The 18,605-nt window shown below is 34.5% G+C and overlaps 1 protein-coding gene across 3 annotated transcripts in view; it reads left to right on the forward strand.

The window, feature by feature from the left end:
* LOC119641199 (branchpoint-bridging protein) overlaps window positions 1-18,605 on the forward strand; it is a 60,947-nt gene that overhangs the window by 33,844 nt on the left and 8,498 nt on the right. For all 3 annotated transcript variants that reach the window (XM_038039736.1, XM_038039738.1, XM_038039737.1), the window contains exons 3-4: window positions 1,299-1,384; window positions 1,509-1,772. In XM_038039736.1, coding sequence (XP_037895664.1) covers window positions 1,299-1,384; window positions 1,509-1,772 — 350 coding nt within the window. The remainder of the gene's footprint in view (window positions 1-1,298; window positions 1,385-1,508; window positions 1,773-18,605) is intronic.

Genomic DNA, 18,605 nt, shown 5'->3' on the forward strand with positions numbered 1-18,605 from the left:
AATTCATTTGCTTTTAACTCAGTATTAGTATAACTTTTTCGTTTCGCATCCGTAGTAACATTAGAGTAAACTTTGAATATGTCCTTCCGGTTTTCGTATAATATTCGACTGGAAAACATAGAATTTAGTGAAAAATCAACAAAAAGTTAAAAACATTAAGTTGATGTTTGCAATCATGCAAACACACACCCATACGTACGTGCATTCGCATACATAAACGTATATATCTCTCTTAGAACTCCCTTATTTTTTTCTCTTTATATATATATATATATATATATATATATATACAAGCAAGCGGTATTTACGTATTTTATATCTTTGACATGTAGGCGACGTTAGGTGACGTAGTTGTATATGTAAAGATTTTCTTATTCATAGAACTTGCTTAATTACTTATAAACATAAGCATGACAAAACCATCTAACCGAGAAACTAAAGTGTGTTTTACAACTTAACTCACATGCACATATTCACATATATATATATATATGCATAGATATATATATATATATATGTATACATATATGTATGTAACATGCATAGATAGGCAGTTAGGCTGATGATATGCCGCACATACCTACATGCATAGAAAGGTAGAAAGGATAAATTTATGCATTTGTACCTTAAACAAATGCTTATATTTCCGTTAACCAACAGCATTTCTCAGGTGGAAATTTTGTAGTTGTCGTTACTTTTACTTGTTATTCAGCTTGTTTATCCTGTAGTTACCACTACAAATACATACGTATAGATGCATGCATGCATATTTACACAAATGGAAAATAAATGCTTACGTTCATATCACAAAAAGCATATTCACAAGAAGAAAAAAAAAAATAAATATATATATATATATATATATATACATATTCACAAGAAAAAAAAAAAAAGCCGCACTCATATACACACACAACCAGTTACACATACGCACAAAGGTACAGGCACACAGGCTGGTGTTACTGGTTTCTAGTGAATGAAATAGTTGTGAATGCATAAAAAGAGAAATAATCTGAAGCTTCCACGTACACGAGCAGTTAGTGCTCGCAACAGCCACACTGAGAAGAAGAAAAAAGAAAATATACAGAAATAAAAACAAACATTTCACTTACACATTACTTAGTTAACATACATACATAGGTATGTATATGAGCATATGTGTCATAACCATTAGTTGTTTTTATTATATATATATATATATATATATATATATGTATATGCACTTATGTAGGTAGATGTGTATATATCCAAGTTTATTGTATTCTATTCTGTTTATTATTATTTCGTTTTGTTTTTAGAAAAATCTAAAATGCTGGATATAACTAGAGACAGACCAGTTAAGGTAGCTGTTAAGGTAGCCGTACCAGTACGTGATCATCCAAAGGTAAGTATATTTACTCCAATTACTTACGCTAAAAACATGCTCTATACTTTGTTGTTATTTTTCATTTTATCCAAAAAAAAACAAAAAAAAAACTAACAAACGATGAATACACAACTAAACGCAGTTTAATTTCGTGGGAAAATTACTGGGGCCTAAGGGCAACTCAATGAAACGTTTGCAAGAGGAAACTATGTGCAAAATGGCCGTTTTGGGGCGTGGCTCAATGCGAGATCGCAAAAAAGAGGAAGAAATGCGTGCGAGCGGTGATAGCCGCTACGCTCATCTATTCGAAGACTTGCATGTGGAAATATCAACTTTTGCCGCTCCTGCCGAAGCTCATGCTCGTATCGCCTACGCTTTGGCCGAAGTGCGTAGATTTTTAGTGCCGGTAAGTAAACCGAAACGAAATTAGGTCTAAGAAAAACAAGTAAGAAAAAATTAATTTCTGGCCTAAGTAATTACTTGAGATTATGTTAATACATTTATTGCAGTTTCTCGAGCCCTTTCCCTCTCTGAAATATTTCTCGCCTATTAGTTGAAACCCACACGCCTCAATAGCTTCTCTACATTACGTTTAAGGACAACACCAGACGACTTATTCTTCTAATTTTGTTGCCGTATTGGCTTGTGTACGAGAGTAGATTCTTTATACCCTACAGCAGTTGTGGTACAGGATACATTAGTTTTGCGCGAACGTAAGTAACACGCAGCGGGCTTGAGATAGATCCACCTTTTAGAGTATTCCGATCGATTCAGAATCACTTTCTGCATCGACCCTAGCTTGTGTGTCCCTCTGATGTCTGTCCATGGGAGTTTATGTTCAGCCTATAGGTCGGCACTTTTGAACTATTTTGTTGAAATTTGATACACTGACGTACTTTGGTCCAAGAACGGATCCTATTGGAAATAGTTTAGAGCGGGTTTTCAACCACTCCACAAAAAATTGAACATTTAAACCATTATGGAAAAAATCGCGGCATAATAGTAGTGCAATGCAATATTTCAAACCTCTTCCCTTGTAACCATTCCTAACAAAACTAATTCTTTTTGTGGTAAGAAGGTTTTTTTTTCACCGTTTCATTGTGAAAATTGAACCGTAATAGTTATTAAACATAGAAATCAATTTTACCGAATTTGGAGCACGAATAACCATTTTTTGGATCTCATCACATATGAGGATTGTCTTGAAACGCAAAGCTTTTTACGCTAAAAGTCTTCAATTGTTGATATTTGTTATGTTTTATGACAATTTGTCCGCAGCAGCACATTTAGCAAAAATTAATCCTAAGAAATTTGGATCACATACGTCTGTGTTTCAGAACCCACCATCATATACGAGGGTTGTCTTGAAGAGCAAGCCGTTATATGGCGAGTAAGTCTAACTGAAAAATAATGCGATATTGGGAAGTAAATTGAGGTTGCTAAGCTTGCATCACGTTATGTGATGATGTTTGGTTCATGCTCCAATAAGCGAGTTTTTATGAAAAATATGCCTTTATATGAAAATAATGCATAATTTTTGATGTACTGTCAACAAAACTAGTGAATAACTGTGCTAGTCGAAATGATGTAGAGTGTCAAAAGGTAGGATTTGTCGAACTCTAATGTCTTCACCTGTCTGAATACGAAATAGATTTTTGAATAGAAAGCTAACAAAAAAAGAACAACAGCTTTGGGCAAACGCGGAAATATTGCTTGCAAGAAAGAAGAAATTCATACAAAAAGTTTTGTTGTCGGTTTGTCTGGTGTCGTCTACGCCGTCCTAAAATTGTTTCGACAATTGCGTATTGAATACATACGTAGGTACTATCAATTCAATTACGAAATCTTCAACAGTGGGCACGCTCTATAAACTATCGCTACACGCCAAGACAAGTAAAATTGTATATGTCTCCGCAATGTTTTGTATGACAATTAAAAAGATTTGAGATGATTTTGAGAAACGGTTCATCGTTGGCCTTGACGCTCTCTGAAAACCAAATAAATGTATGGTCGGTTAGCGATGCTAGGGCTTCCAGCTATATGTTACGAATACGAAAACGTAAATGCATTTATTGACCGCTAGGCTGAACTTGTACCTTTAAAACGCTTTCAATTTTACCCGTACGCCCAGATACGCAAATTTATTTGACAGTGAAACCAATAATGGTTTTTAAAGTGTTGTTTATCTTGTTGCAACGAAAAGAGAACTTGAGATGAAATAATCAAATGATAAACAAAATCTCTTCATCTCTAGAAACCGATCATTATCTATACCTTTTTTTTTTTTTGAATCAGAAATAATCTTAATCTAACGATGACTAACAAACTACATTTTAAGTCAATGGTTGCTATTCTATGATTTTTCAACCAAAAAAAAATTTGTTTACATTTCGCTTGACACCGAGAAAAAATTTATATATTTTTATGAAAAAAAAAAAATATTTTCTACCAAACGAGACGTTATTGTTATTGCTATCTTTACTTTTTCAACAGCAATTTGCATCAGTGATTGCGTAATAATTTTCAATGAAATGAATGAAGAAAACATAATATGTGTTAATGGATAGAGGATAGGGGAATTTTAGCGTATCATTAGAAACGGGAATGATGCGCATATATAAATATATCCCTACAAGTTTCGGAGAATTTGTTACGAGTACTGATGATTACTGAAATTCGTCGTCTTTCTCTCTGAGTCAGTAAATCTACAACAGATGAGTAAAAACGATTCAATGGCATTATGAAGTCCCTTGTTTGAATCTTAATAAAGAGGGCGTTTAACTTGATTATATATATACATACATATTTGCATATATTTATATATTATACATACGTACGTATATATATATATATATATATACATATTTTGTGTGTTATGACGTCCGACAGGTAACTATAATCATTTTGCGGGAAATTATTTTTCCCAAGCTTCCATTAATTTTCTCGTCTTGCATTATTCTCTCCACTTGTGGTGTCATATGCTCTCGAATTTTATTTGTTTTGTGAAGTAAAGTGAAGTGAGTTTCGTAGTGTGAGATGTAACGAAGTATAAGTGTCCATATATAGCTATCTTACGAAAGTGCTGAAATGTTGCGGAACCAAAAGAGTAAGTAAAGTGGATGCGAGTAGATTCACAGTTGGCAGTACATTCTGATGGTAAGCTTTAAGGAAAGAGCAAATTGCGGTGCAAGCCCCCCAATTGCGTGAGTGCAAATTATCAAAAACCCTGCGATCATGAATAGCATATATAGACACTGTGCGCAACGTGAAATGACGAATAGAAGTGAAATTATTGGCGTGAGATATGAAACAAACATTAGTTATGGCGTTGCCAACCTAACGACAGAAAAACGCTACTCCTTTGAAAAACTTTGTGCTTGAGCTGAAATTGACTTAATTAATTTCGTTACATGGTGCTCATTACTCATTACTCTTTATGAAATGCTTTCTTAAGAAGCAAGTCATTCATTACCGAGTATTTCATTGATTCACACAAATTGGAAGACATTGGTTCTTCCATCGATTCTATTCTATTCTATTCAACCAGAGATTACGTTTTAATTTGTATATTGAGCTCTCTTGAAGTAGGTCCGCGCTTGGTTTCATTGAGAGGTGGTTCAAAGATCTGAAGAATCCTTACGTTACAAAAAGTCTGCACAAGCGCTTAGTTATATCAATACTTGAGAATGCCTCTGTTGTGCGATCTCCTTCCTATAGGTGCTATGTAGATTCAATTCAATCCGTTCAAAAGCAATTTTTGCTGTTTGCCGTTAGGAATATGGGTTGGTATCTGCTTGTCTGTCTTGCTCTTTACGAAAATATGTTGTTTCTGTTACCCTTACTATCAGTTGAGAAACGTACATTTACTCCTGAAGTTTCTTTCTGTCTGACTTGTCCACAATATTTGGTGAGATAAGCTTTAATGTCTTTAACCGCTTTTTAACCCAGAGTTGTTTACAGAAACATAAATGACGTTTATCACTTCACCTCAATATCGGATTCTTTAAAGTCTATCAAAACAACTTTGGTTAATAGCTACGATTTGCCTATGTCGTTACTAACTGTTACTAACTATATAAAATAAATAATAAAAGTATATAAACAAAAATAAGTAAATATCTTCCTCTTCTTCTAGAATTTAGCAAAACAGCAGCAGTTAAGTCACTTTATTGAATAAAAATATGAAATTCAACATCTTCACCAGTTAGTGAGTTACTATTGTTTATTTTTATCAAATAAATCCATTTTTCGGTTGGGCTTTCACTCTTCAATCGATTGGAATTTGATATCCCCGTAGCCGTTTTCTGTATTTGCACAAAAGCCAGAAGTCACGCGAAGCCAACTAAGCCGAACACGGCCATCCACACGGTTTGTGGGATCATATCGATTGAAATTGTGTTGCCAGAAATCATTTACGATGGATGTAGTAAAACTCGAAATTGTTCGCTCTTATGTGTTTGTGAAAACTCTGCACTGTGCAGCAATCAAATATGTTGGCATGAAACTCTACATAGATGTCAAGTGCAGTACCACAGCCCATAACCAAAAAACGAAAAAAAATCTCCTGATTTTGTAGTCTCGTGAATTTTAAATGAAAAGCTTACCTTATGTTTTGCTCTCAGTGTTATAACATACTTTTAGGTGGTACGTTTTACATTACATGTATGGGCTCTTTTCGAGTATTACAAGCGAAATAAACAAATTAGTATTCCCTACCGTTTATAATTAACAAAGACGGGCATATGTTTCCCAAACATGTACTCAATTACTCGTACCGTTCTCAAGGTTAGTTACATTGAATGTAAGAACAGAAACTCTCGATTTTATAGAAGTTGTGTAGAGTACACTGCATGTGAACGTAACGTCAAAAGCAAATATCCAGTATAGTGCCATATAAAAGGCGATTAAATGGGACGTAATAGGGCTGAAGTCATAGCCTTTCTAGAAAATCCCATCAACATTTAAATAGAGAGAAATGCAAAAAAAGAAAAAAAATTATAAATAAATAAATAAAGAAAAATACACACATATTTATTTATTGTCTATATATTTTATAAATAAATTTACAAAGTACGATAAGTTAGATCATAATGCTCGACTGTAATGAAAACTCTACGCCTGTGAGATTGAGAAATTGAGAGATTGAGATCCAACTATTTCAGTAGTTTTTTTGTGACACCGGCAAGTCTTTACGTCACTCCAGATTAATTATTCAGTCACTCTTTTCCGCTTATATCGAGATATATTTTATTAAACGCTATGAGGCCAGCGAGACCGGCGACTCGCTTCGACCTTAGCTTGATATTGAATCCGTGAAATCAGAAAGCCGACGATTGAGTCTGACTAATTGCAATTTTCCCTATCCTCGTCGTTCCTCCTACGAGTTATTGTGGAATATGGTGTGTAATCATGCAAGCGATGAGTAAAAGAAATCATTGCTGTTATAACAGTAAATAATAAAAAAATTGTATTCGGCTGTCAGCGAGTGTTTAATGTTCACCGCCACCACACTTATTGCGATGAATAAAAAAAAAGGCAGAAAACTTAAGTTTTATATTTTATGATATTGTGTAAGCGTGACTGACTTTTCCATTTTTGTAGATTTTGTCATTACACGAACGGACAGGCGAACACGCTTAAATCGATTCAGAATTTTGGGCTAATCAAGAATATATCTCTTCTCTGCGACTTCTCCTGGGATGTTTCAAAACTTTTGATCCATCCTTCGATGGTGGTTGTAAAAAGACAGAAATAACCAGTTGCTTTACTGAAGAGAGGTTCTGAAGTAGGCGAACGAATAGGAATATAGTGTAGCTGGCTCTGTCTCCAAACGATATTTTGCAACAATCTCGACAGAAACTATTAGCATATGGATGAAGAAGCGTCGCCCTTCCCTGTTCCTGCTGTATGCGCTAACAGAACAATCAAAATAATCAATAGTGTGAGAGATTTTCTCCCCCAATCCACAAGAGGGCGCAAGTAATCAACACTTCTTCACTTCAACTCGAACAGCGTATATTAACACAATGTCACAGGTGCAAATTATCGCTACACTAACTTTGTTTGCCACAAGACGAGACCCTAATGTAACCTCAAATTCATGGCGAAAGTCAAATTTATAATGTGTTGGAAATTTTTCAAGGAAACCCTTTAAATATTTCCATTCTAAGAAGTGAGGCGAGGCGTAAATCGATTTATTTGTTATTATTTAAGAGAAACTAAAACTTCCGACAATTAATATAAAGTAAAGGATTCATTCCTTCCGTAACTCACAATTGAAGCTGCAAAAGCTTCATTATTAATAATTAGCTGTTTGTCCCACAAGAAAATGCTTGAAAATAATCGTAGCATGAGAAGGAGGCGAAAGGCTCGAAAGGGGTTCTCATTAAGAAGTTTCATTTCAGTATTACTGTTAAATAATTGTGTGCGCATAGAATGTAAAGTGAAGACTGTCATCAAAATCCATCCGTTTTAAGTGGACATACTGCTGAAGTGCACTTTACGAAAGCAGGACTTGAACACAACAATACGCAAACATAAAACGCAAAAAAGTGATGAAAAGTTTATCATAATTTAAAATTCATTTGTCGTTTGGGGAGATTATATTACATTAACTTTTGTGTGTAAAACTTTTATTTTAAATAACAAATTATAAAATAATTATATTTAATTTATTTGTACAATTTTTCTCTTTTTCCTCTTTTTTGTTTTTAAATCTACTTTAAATGTTTTTAAAACAATCAAAGCACAAATATTTAAAATTTATTGTTCCCTAAATGAGTGATTAAATTGTTTATTAAACACTTGGATTTTATTTATTTATTTACTTTTCATTTTTTTTTTTTTTTTTGTTTCGTTCTTAATTTTCTACTACTAATGTTGTAATTGATGTGCAATAATTGCTGCCATTGCATTGCCTGAGTGTGTGCGTATGCGTGTGTGTGTGTGTGTGTGTGTGTGCAAGTAAAACCTCATTCATTACACACCGAATTGTTGTCATTTATATAAAATTTTAATCATCGTAATTACTGTTGCTCATAAAATATGTAATGTGTGCAGGGTACATGTATAAGCAGCAGGCATAAAAATGATCATACCTGCATTAGTATTTATTTGCATATATTTGTATATATATATGTATATATTTGCATATATTTGTATATATTTGCATATGTATATATTTGCATAAATATATATATATATATATATATATATATATCGATTTGCGTCGGTATTTGCTTATAGCTGATAATGTCAAGTCACCAGTGACAAATGCGGTATTCCGCAAACAATGTAAACCAAACTAATTGCAATTGTGAACATATTTATAATTTCAGTTTTGTGAAAACACAAATGTTCCGATACAGTAATCGACTTTACTATAAAGTAATACATAAAACACAAGTAATGAAACTATACTTGTTCGAGTTCGCCCGCAGCTTGGTTAGCCACACCACTTCAAGCATATCAATGAAAGCCGAGAGTATCACAATAATTTGATCGATCGAGTGTATTCTATCTCGAAACTTTAATTAGATGTTCGGTTTACAATACATTTGCAGTCAGGTTGAGGAAAATACAGTAAAAATATCGATCTTCATCAACATGTGCTCAGTTTTAGCAAGCGCAAGTTCTCCCTAGATTTTTTTTTTTTTTTTTAAATGGACTTGTAGAAAAACAAATGAACGAACAGACAGAGGAAGCAACAAAGAGATTAGGAAAAGGAAGAGTTATTGATACGCGGACAAGTGACAAAATCGAAAAACAATGGAATTGAAGGATAAATGAGCAAAAAAGCACAAAGACATAGATGGTTGGCCAGAGAAGTAAACGCTAGAATAGTGGCAGGCCGATAAAGTAGCGAAAATGCAAAGGGACTAAATCAGTTCAAAGTTTCGTACTCGGTCACTTACGCATATAGAATTTACTAGTAAGCGAATTCCAATGTCTTTCTTTATATTTTATGAGAGTTTAAAATTTTGTATTATCCATTCTCAAATTCGATTTATAGACTTAAAGTAGAGAGATATCCGCGAAACATTAGCCCTTGCTATCATCTGATAAGGGCCGTTGAGAATTTCAACATAAGAACTCGAATAAATGGCGGAATCCGTTACTCTATCCAGGAGCACATATGCTTGCTAAGACATCTGACGCATATCGACTAAAAATTTCAGTAGTAGCTTGGCTTCATTGCCGGTTACCAAAAAAAAAAAAAAAAAAAAACAAAGAAAAAAAACAAAACAAAATACAAAATTTTAAGGACAAACAGCTGAACATGAATATGCACAAATATTACTGACATTTAGTTGTTTACATCTATTGTATATTTGTTTTTCATCGTGTACATGCAAATATATTTGTATAATATAAATGTGTATATACATACATCCATACATACATCCATAGTATTTAGTGATATTTACATACATACAAATCTACACAATTTCATTCGCATTGCTCTCCCTACCTATCAGTTCACTCTATGTAAACTGTACGTAACAATGCTGCGATGAAGTGCATGCACACTTAACATGTGTCATTGTTAGTTGTCAAAGTTTCTTCTATTGTCATAGCAGTGGCAATTTGTCAAACAATGATTTCTTATGATAAATAATACTTTTACCCATGGCACGAACAACGAGGAGCATTTATTTATTCCCAAGTCTTGCATACCTACGCATACATATAAATATCTATATGTTTACGTACCTTTATAGCGAACATGTAAACTGACTCACATATTCACGTACATAAATAAAGGCAACTATTTATACAAATAAGCTAAAGTACCCGTGTCACGTGAATTTTAAAATCATTGCTACACACACATGCACGCACGCACACACACAAACATCTTTTTAGTGCACTTTTGTAAATTCCATTAGAAAAGTGCGGCGGTGAGCAAAAGAGCAGTTTAGTTCAAGTTGTTAGTATTCGACAAATTAAATAAAGTGTTAATCGCGGCCGCCTTAAGAGATATGGCGAGCAATTAATAAGTGATTGTTTTCCAAAATGAACAAGAGCAAATTGTTTTCTATATTCGCTCTGCATTAAGGATTCGCCGGTAGAAATCACTTAATTTTTATGAAGAGTAGTCTAAAAAGTGAATTCCATTAATAGAACTGATGGTCCTATACCAACACAGCTAGGTTGTGCTTTCGGACAGATCCTTAATAAAACGGTAAATGAGTGAGACGAGAAGAAAAAGAACTACCGCTATCAAGCCCATTGTAGTATATAAGCAAGGGATTTGAAAAGTATTTCCTATTGACCGTTAATGTGTTCCGCCAATAACTTCCAGAACTGAGTAAGAAAAATAATATTTTTGCAATGTTCATCAACATAATTGCAATGATGCAATCTCCCCAACGCTTTCTAGTGTTTCGATGCCTTTGTAATGGAACCGTCTCATTATTTGATTGAAATCTATTATCTTGGAACAGCTTTTTGATATTGACAATCAGATAACAAACCCCTGTGGGTCAAATCCAAAGGACACAATGGATGGGCAACAATTCAGACAATTTCAATTTTGTCAGTGCTTTGAATTGGAACATGTTAATTTGCTTGTTCCACTACGAAAAAACGCGGGATCACTTTGGAAAAGCTGCTTTCCACGCCCAAATTTTGAAGTAAAATAGTGGCCATCGCTTGCATTCCAAGCGAAATAATATTCCGAATTATATAAATGTTGTCTATGAGAAGGGGTGACTGCAAAATACAATCCTGCCTATTTTCCCCCCCCCCCCCCCCCTCCATGGTGCCTGCCTCCGCACCATGGGGGCCTGCACGGCTTTCCCACGTCATTCAGCATCGCCAGTGTCCATGCGATCTGCTTTATAATCAAGAAATCACAACTGCTGTAGCAGTTTTCTAGACAATGCTGAGCTTCAACGTCACTTTTCCAGCCAAAAAGCAAAACATAATAAAAGCATGAAATTTGCATTTTCTCGTTGCTTCTGACATAATGAAAGTAGCGTCACTAAAACCGCTGGAACTCACGATTGAAATGACATGCAATTTTGGCAAGCGCTGTTAGAGCGTTAACGCTCTTTGAAAATAATACAAATTTTTTGTTAAAAGCCATATTTATATGGCAGCACCGGGAACAATTTACCGACATATTAACATAACAAAAATTTCGTATTAATACATGAAAAACATATCGTCCTTTCCTCGCGTAGCAGGAACTTTCTTTTATATTTTAGAAAATAGAATTTGAGGGCACCCCTATTTATCAAAAAAGAATAAAAAATTATTTTTTCGCTCATTACTCACAAACTACGGCAAATAAATCCTACAAAAATTTGAATGTTTGCTCTATTGGCGATGTTTCGCTGTACTTCTACAAACATATATTTCAAGTGATAATTTCTTTTTTGTTTTTTTCAAAACCTAAACACATATAAAATGTACACAAGCAAGCTTCAAATGTCCCATAAAATATATAAACTCTTGGCCAGTCTCAAATTTGGAATGCACTTAAGCATGTCCCCCCGTCCATCTATCCATCTTTGTGGTAAACATTCGCATTTCGAAATTACCCAAAACTTTTCAAAAAACACGCCTACAACGCCCACGCGCCTATGTAACAAAAACTGTGAACAAGTTTGCTTTCCGTGCATTTTGCTTGTTATTCATCCAGTACAACATATACCTCAGATAAATTTCGACATTTATCCTAAAAGTAAAAAAAAATCAGGCGCGCCCGCCCATTATTACAGGCGAGGAAAATGTAGCTCTTGCCTTTTATTGTTTTAAGTCACGGTCACGACAGAATATAATTTTATTATGTTACACTCTCCGTCTACTGTCCCGTAAAAACGTCTTTCCATGTTCAAGGATTTTTTTCACTTACAGTTCCTTAACTATTTTATGCTCAAAAATTTCTGCTGCACCGCACCTGTTGACAGAGAGAGAGAGAGAGAGAGAGGACCGCATTATACTTAGCATGTAGCGAAAAGAGAGAACAACCGAGAAGGAAATGTATCATTCAATAGTCGATTCCCTAACTAACTTGCATTGACACCTTTCGAGTCGTCGTTAGTCTCATATCCCGTCAAACCTCTTGGGTATTGTTGTTCGGAAATGCTTTGAAATCAACATGAATACTTTCGAAAGACATTTGACAGCGTGTGAGAGGAACTAGAACTCAGCTGGCAAAATATTAGGCTACACCTCCTCAACCGGGTTTGCTCAGGCAGTTTTCCAAAATGCTTAGAAGAAAGATAAAAACTGCAAAGAAAAATTTTCTTTATGGCTACAAAATTTTATCCGTATGTTTCCAGAAGGTTCAAGACCACAATTAATAGATCAATAAAAAACAAAAATTTGCCGAAAAAATCAATGTAGCTTCTTCCGCTAAGAAAGCATTCATACAAGAGCGAAAGTTAATTTTCAGTTGAGACATTTTAAACAATTCCGAAATTGCTTGAATGAATACTTCCCATCTACGAGTCGGCAGTAGTGCTTTGTCCACTAGTATCTATCGTCAGTAGTCCTGCCATTCGACAGCAACTATTGCCATACCGTCATATACAGAAGAGAAGCCAGTTATCCATTTGGAAGCTATTTGAAGAGAGCCATCCATCTTTATTGATGATTTACATAAGTATGGAAGAATAAAAACATCGACCTTTAATGTATTGCATAATTATACAGTTATGTATATATGCGTGCATGCACGTACATATGGGAAAACTTAGCGAAAGAATTAGTTCAGCTGGAGATTTCTTTTTTTGGTTTTGCAACAAAGAAAACTGACATTTTTAAGTATAGCATATGTTAAATGATGTTTTATGGTTGAGATTTTCCATCATGTAGGTCAAAATGAAAAATGAATTTTTATTGCAATGTAAAGAAAAGGCACACATTCGTAATTTAATGTAAAGAAAATAATAATTCGGCAGCTTACTTCTAACATGTATGACTTGCGTACAAACATCTGGTGTTTGCGGTAAGGCCTTCCCCTTGAATATATAAAATCGTGCATCACGTAACTTAAGTCTTTTCTCGTTGGTCGACCATTTCATTAATTTTCGCCTCAGGCCAAAGCTAATGGGAGACTTTTCCTTTTGACACGGTTCACTTTGCGATTTTCTCGTCCATATTGTTAGTTATTTTCTTCTTGTGGTTCCAGTTTCAGGTTTTCCCTCTTCATTTTTCTGTCGGCTTACCTTCTCTTATATCTGGCCGAGGCACCATGCTAATGGCAGTTTAATTTCTTTTTATAAACAGTTTGACGATTTCAAAATTGAAGACCGTTTAATGAACATTTTAATTAATACAAAATTTTCTTTGCTCTTTCGAATCAAGTTCGTCTTCAGCATTGCAATCTTAGAATCCATCTATTTTCAACGTTTCAACTTCTCCTGGTGAAGGAAGCAGAATTTTCCCTAATGATGGAGTGATCGCTATTGGATTTATCGACCACTTTGCACTGCTTGAAAAATACTCCCAAGTCTCTTGTCCCTCTTTCTTATTCCCATGCAGTCGCAGGTAAAAACTAGCATTGGTTATTATTTAAGTCAAAACATAAGAATTGAAAATTAGGAGAAATTAAACTTTTCTTCTGCAAAAGTAATTTGAAAATATTCTGAATATATTTTTGTGGAAACTGAAACAGGTACTGTTTGTTTAAAGAGATCAAGACAAGTAACAAAGTTACATTCGCTTTGTGTAGATTTAGGAGTTTCCCTCCCTCTGAACAATTTCCATTCTTTTTTGAAATATTCCGCAGATGCCAATAAAAACCGTATATTTTGATGGCTCCGTTGAATATTTGTACGAAATTTAAAATCGATGTCTTTTTATAGCTTTTTCCTTTAAAATATTTACCTGCAGCAGACATGTTTACGGACAATTTTCAATTTAATCTTGAAATAAACAAATATGCGGCGAGTCTTTGCCGCCTATTCTAATTTCCTCGACGATGCGCGCTTCAACAAGGTCAAGGACGCCTTTGTTTGCAATCCAGTGTTTGCAACCGTCAGACCAGATTTTTATTTATTTACTCTCTGTCGATTCTTTCCAAGAACAGATCATATATATAATGTATAAAATAAGAATGGCAAAGTGAGGTTTGATCGATTAAATGTCGAGCGCAGCCCAATAAACGCATTTCGCTTGTAAGTTTTTCATGCATTTATTTATTCTCTTGGGAAATAAAATGTCAAAGTGCGTTGAAAGCATCCGTCTTTTCTTCCATAGTAGAAATTAATTTTGTAAAGATCGAATAACTTCTCTTCTTAAGTTCTCGACCCAAATATCGGCTTTAGCTAGAGATACTCCATATGCACGCGGAAAAATATGCACAAACAATATTTAACAAAAGTTACATAATGTATGCTCGAAGCTCGATGCTACGCGGATATAAATGTTTGACAAATGATTGAATTTCATTTTTCGCGGGATTAACCAATCAACGGATCTTAATCTTGTATCTGAAATTAAATAGTGGCTTCAAATTCGTTGATAACGAAACTTGTAATTAAATTAAAACTGAACGCCTCCTTCGTCTTTACGACTTGCCTGCTGCATTATACAATATTTACGAGTGTTTCTTGTAAAAATTCAAAATATTTGCATGAATCTTTACGATAGGTAGAGAGAGAGCAGCGAAAGGATTAACACTTGTTTTGTAAATTAGCTACAATGGTTGTTATAATGGGATTTCCCAAAATAACTCGCCGTTTACTACATCTCCGTAGGCATATCTTTTACCTGAAAGTTGAAATTTTTCAAATAAATATCTGGATTGCAGCGAAGCAGAAGCATTCAGAAACAGCGAGTCAAAGTAATAATAACGTAGTTGAAAAATAATTCGAAATTAGCTGAAAGTGATGGAATTTTCGCCAAATTTAACGAAGATTTCGACGCCACCCACCCGAGGTTTCTATTACGCTCTTTTCCTTTACCGTGAGCAGTTGCAACGTTGCAGAAAAAAGCCTTACAAGATCGCAATAATAAAATTAAATTTGACGGAGGCTTTGGTAAAGAAAAGCTTGAGCAATGTGCACAATTGCTCGTCGGATGATCTACAATTTTTAAGTCGTGAAACTATATATAAAAATAAATTAAAAAATCACCTGACTTCTTTGCTCAGCAATTATCGGAAGCAAAAGACAGAAAAACAGGCGGAAGATAAAGCCAAAATGACTCCAACAGCAGCAACGACACAGCAAATTAAGAAGATAAAGGAAATGGGCGGATGTCAACCCACGTTAAAACGGAAAGTGTCCCGGCAACTTTGGCCAGAAAAGGAAGAAGGTCAACACGAGAAGAGATATAAGGTGGACGTTGAAACGAGCCGAGGAAACCTGTTAAAGTGAGATTTGTAGGGATACCTCGAATATTTAAAATGTTTACTTTGTCGGTCGGATTTCAAAAAGCATCGGAATCTACATCTCTCAACCATGTCGTAGAGATCAACGAAAACCGTATACGGACTTTTACGTGTAGAACAGGCACTAATACTTATGCCTAAGTACTGATGAAAGTATAAAAAGAGTGGGTCGTGAAAAGTGTCAATTGATGGGCATGGGCATATTCCTATATATCTATATATATATATTTTTCTGTATAAAAGTAAAAGATGTAGTGTTTGCTTTATTCATTAGCAAAAACTATTACATATTTTTAATATAAGTAAATTTTCCATTAAATAAAACTTCGCTGAATTTTCGTACAAATTTTGATTTTTTATTGCACATCAAGGCTCCCTTTAGGAGCTAAGCTTTTCTCCACCTAGAAAACTTGATGACTTAAGAAAACAAATATTATTTACCCAAAGCTCGAATCTATGTAGGTGAACTTTAATTGCGGTAAAACGATAAAAAAATCAAGTCATAATGTTTCTTTTCCGCTTACGCGCCGGAGTCACCATACTGACTATATGCCAATGTTCTCCGAATTAAATTCAAATTCAAGAAATGAGCTATGAATGCATTCTTGTAGCTCGGAGAGATAATATCTTGCAGTGCTTGCGGTAGGGGCATATCAAACGTAGGGATCATTCTGTCTGTGTGCTGATGTTCCTTGCATTCAATTTGAAATCGCTATAGCTCGACTTTCCGGTTCAGACAGATATTCTACTGTCACTTCGTTCCTCACACTTTTCCTACTTCTTCCAGATTCGAATTTATTATAATTACTTCGATACGTCAAAACCCTACTGCTTGCGATTTTTACGAGAATGTTCTAAAATTGCAAATTTTTTTCTTAATGAATTATTCAAAACAGAGCATTATATGGACAGCAGTCGCGAAAATTGTCTGATCTGTTCACTTTTAATAAGGCTAGTTCCTTGGCCAAATTTCGCAAGCGTACCAAATTTGGTCGGAATATGTAAAAGTTACTGCCGACAGGTTGAACAGACAACTGCATAATTTTTTGAATCGACTACTGTAATAAATGACGCCTATATCTGAAGTCCCTTTCTATGTAGCGTACAAATCTCACTTTGCCAATCTTATTTTATACATCATATATATACTCTGTTCTTGGAACGAATCGGTAGAAAGTAAATAATTAAAAATCTAGCCTGAAGGTTGCAAACACTGAATTAGAACCAAAGGCGTCAGTGACTTTGTTGAAGCGCGCATCATCTCTGCTGCAGGTAAATATTTGAAGGGAAAAGCTATAAAAAGACATCGATTTTACATTTCGTACAAATATTCAACGGAGCCATCAACATATACAGTTTGAAATTAGTTTTATTTCGCATCTGAAGAATATTTAAGAAAAGAATGGAAATTGTTCAGAGGGAGGGAAAATCCTCAATCCACACAAAGCGAATGTAACTTTGTTACTTGTCTTGATCTCCTTAAACAAACAGGACCTGTTTCAGTTTCCACAAAAATATATTCAGAATATTTTCAAATTACTTTCGCAAAAGAAAAGTTTAATTTCTCCTAATTTTCAATTCTTATGTTTTGAATTAGATAACAAACAATGCTAGTTTTTACCTGTGACTGCAAGGGGAATAAGAAAGAAGGCACAATGCTTTCTTTGGCCCGGATTACATCAGGCTTAATAGAGTTACGAACTTTTCGTTGCGAGATTTTTTATGAAATCTTTTGAATATCGCTGACACAACAATTAGGAGTAGAATGTCGGACGACCAAATAAGACCTAATATCGTAATAATTTAACTTAAAAGAAATATACTAAAATAAGTTTGAAAACAGTGTCAACAAGCAATGAATATTTCATGTAAAACTAACGCATCAACGAATTGTTGAAAAGAAAATATCGCGAGCTTTACTGAGTCGTTTTAGGCCAATGGTCCAACGGGTTATTGAAATCTAAATAGATCCGGCAAAACTGAACTTTAACTGGAATTTGAGTTCTGCTAAGCAAAGAATATTTTCAAAGGTGGAAAGAATAAACACTAGTTAATCACATTCTCTGCCAATATCCCTACCAATCGCAACTTCAATTAGTAAAAGAATTATATTGAGCCACGGCTGAATCTTCTAGTGCCCCTCGTACTGATTCCAAAATGAAACTTTAAAAAACAACGAAAAAACTAAATTTCCATATTGTACAGCACTAGGCGAACGTGACAGGCTTTTTTCTTGAGAAAAAATAGAAATTTATGTCGTGCATCTGTTGCTGTACGAGTAACGAGTTGAGTAACGATCGGTATCTTTATTTTCGCTAACGGGAGAATGTTTACGACAGATGAGACGCAGTTTGACAAACGCGCTTAGGGGCATTCCGAATTTAGAATTGGCCAAGAACTTTTGAACTTCGCTTTTGTGTATTACTAAAGTTTTAGTAAAAAATAAAATTTAATAAAAAATATAATTTTTAGTAAAAATTATAATTTTTTGGGAGACGTGCTCAATTTTTTTTAATTTTCGTACGAGTACTACAGAATCGCCGATAAGAAGTACATTCAAATTGCTTTGTTGTTTATCTGGTGTAGTTTGTCAGGAATAAGCAAAGAACGAATGCGGCATTGCATAGACGGAAAGACGGACATGCTTAAAATTTTTCCGAATTTCATCCTGATCAAGAATATGTAATATATACTTTGTGCGATCTCTGAAGCTTCCTTACAGTCATTGCAAACATATTTACAAAGTGAATATACCGCTTATCTTTCGGTGATAGGTATAAAGATGTCAGGATCTCGCATACCCGCTACTACGCTTTTGCCATTATACTCCTCAAGTCCTTTTGTTTGATACCCATATCGTCGCTATTATTAACAAAAATTACTCATATCTAT

Source organism: Glossina fuscipes, unplaced genomic scaffold, assembly GCF_014805625.2.
Source record: "Glossina fuscipes isolate IAEA_lab_2018 unplaced genomic scaffold, Yale_Gfus_2 147, whole genome shotgun sequence".
In the NCBI taxonomy this organism is placed as follows: domain Eukaryota; kingdom Metazoa; phylum Arthropoda; class Insecta; order Diptera; family Glossinidae; genus Glossina; species Glossina fuscipes.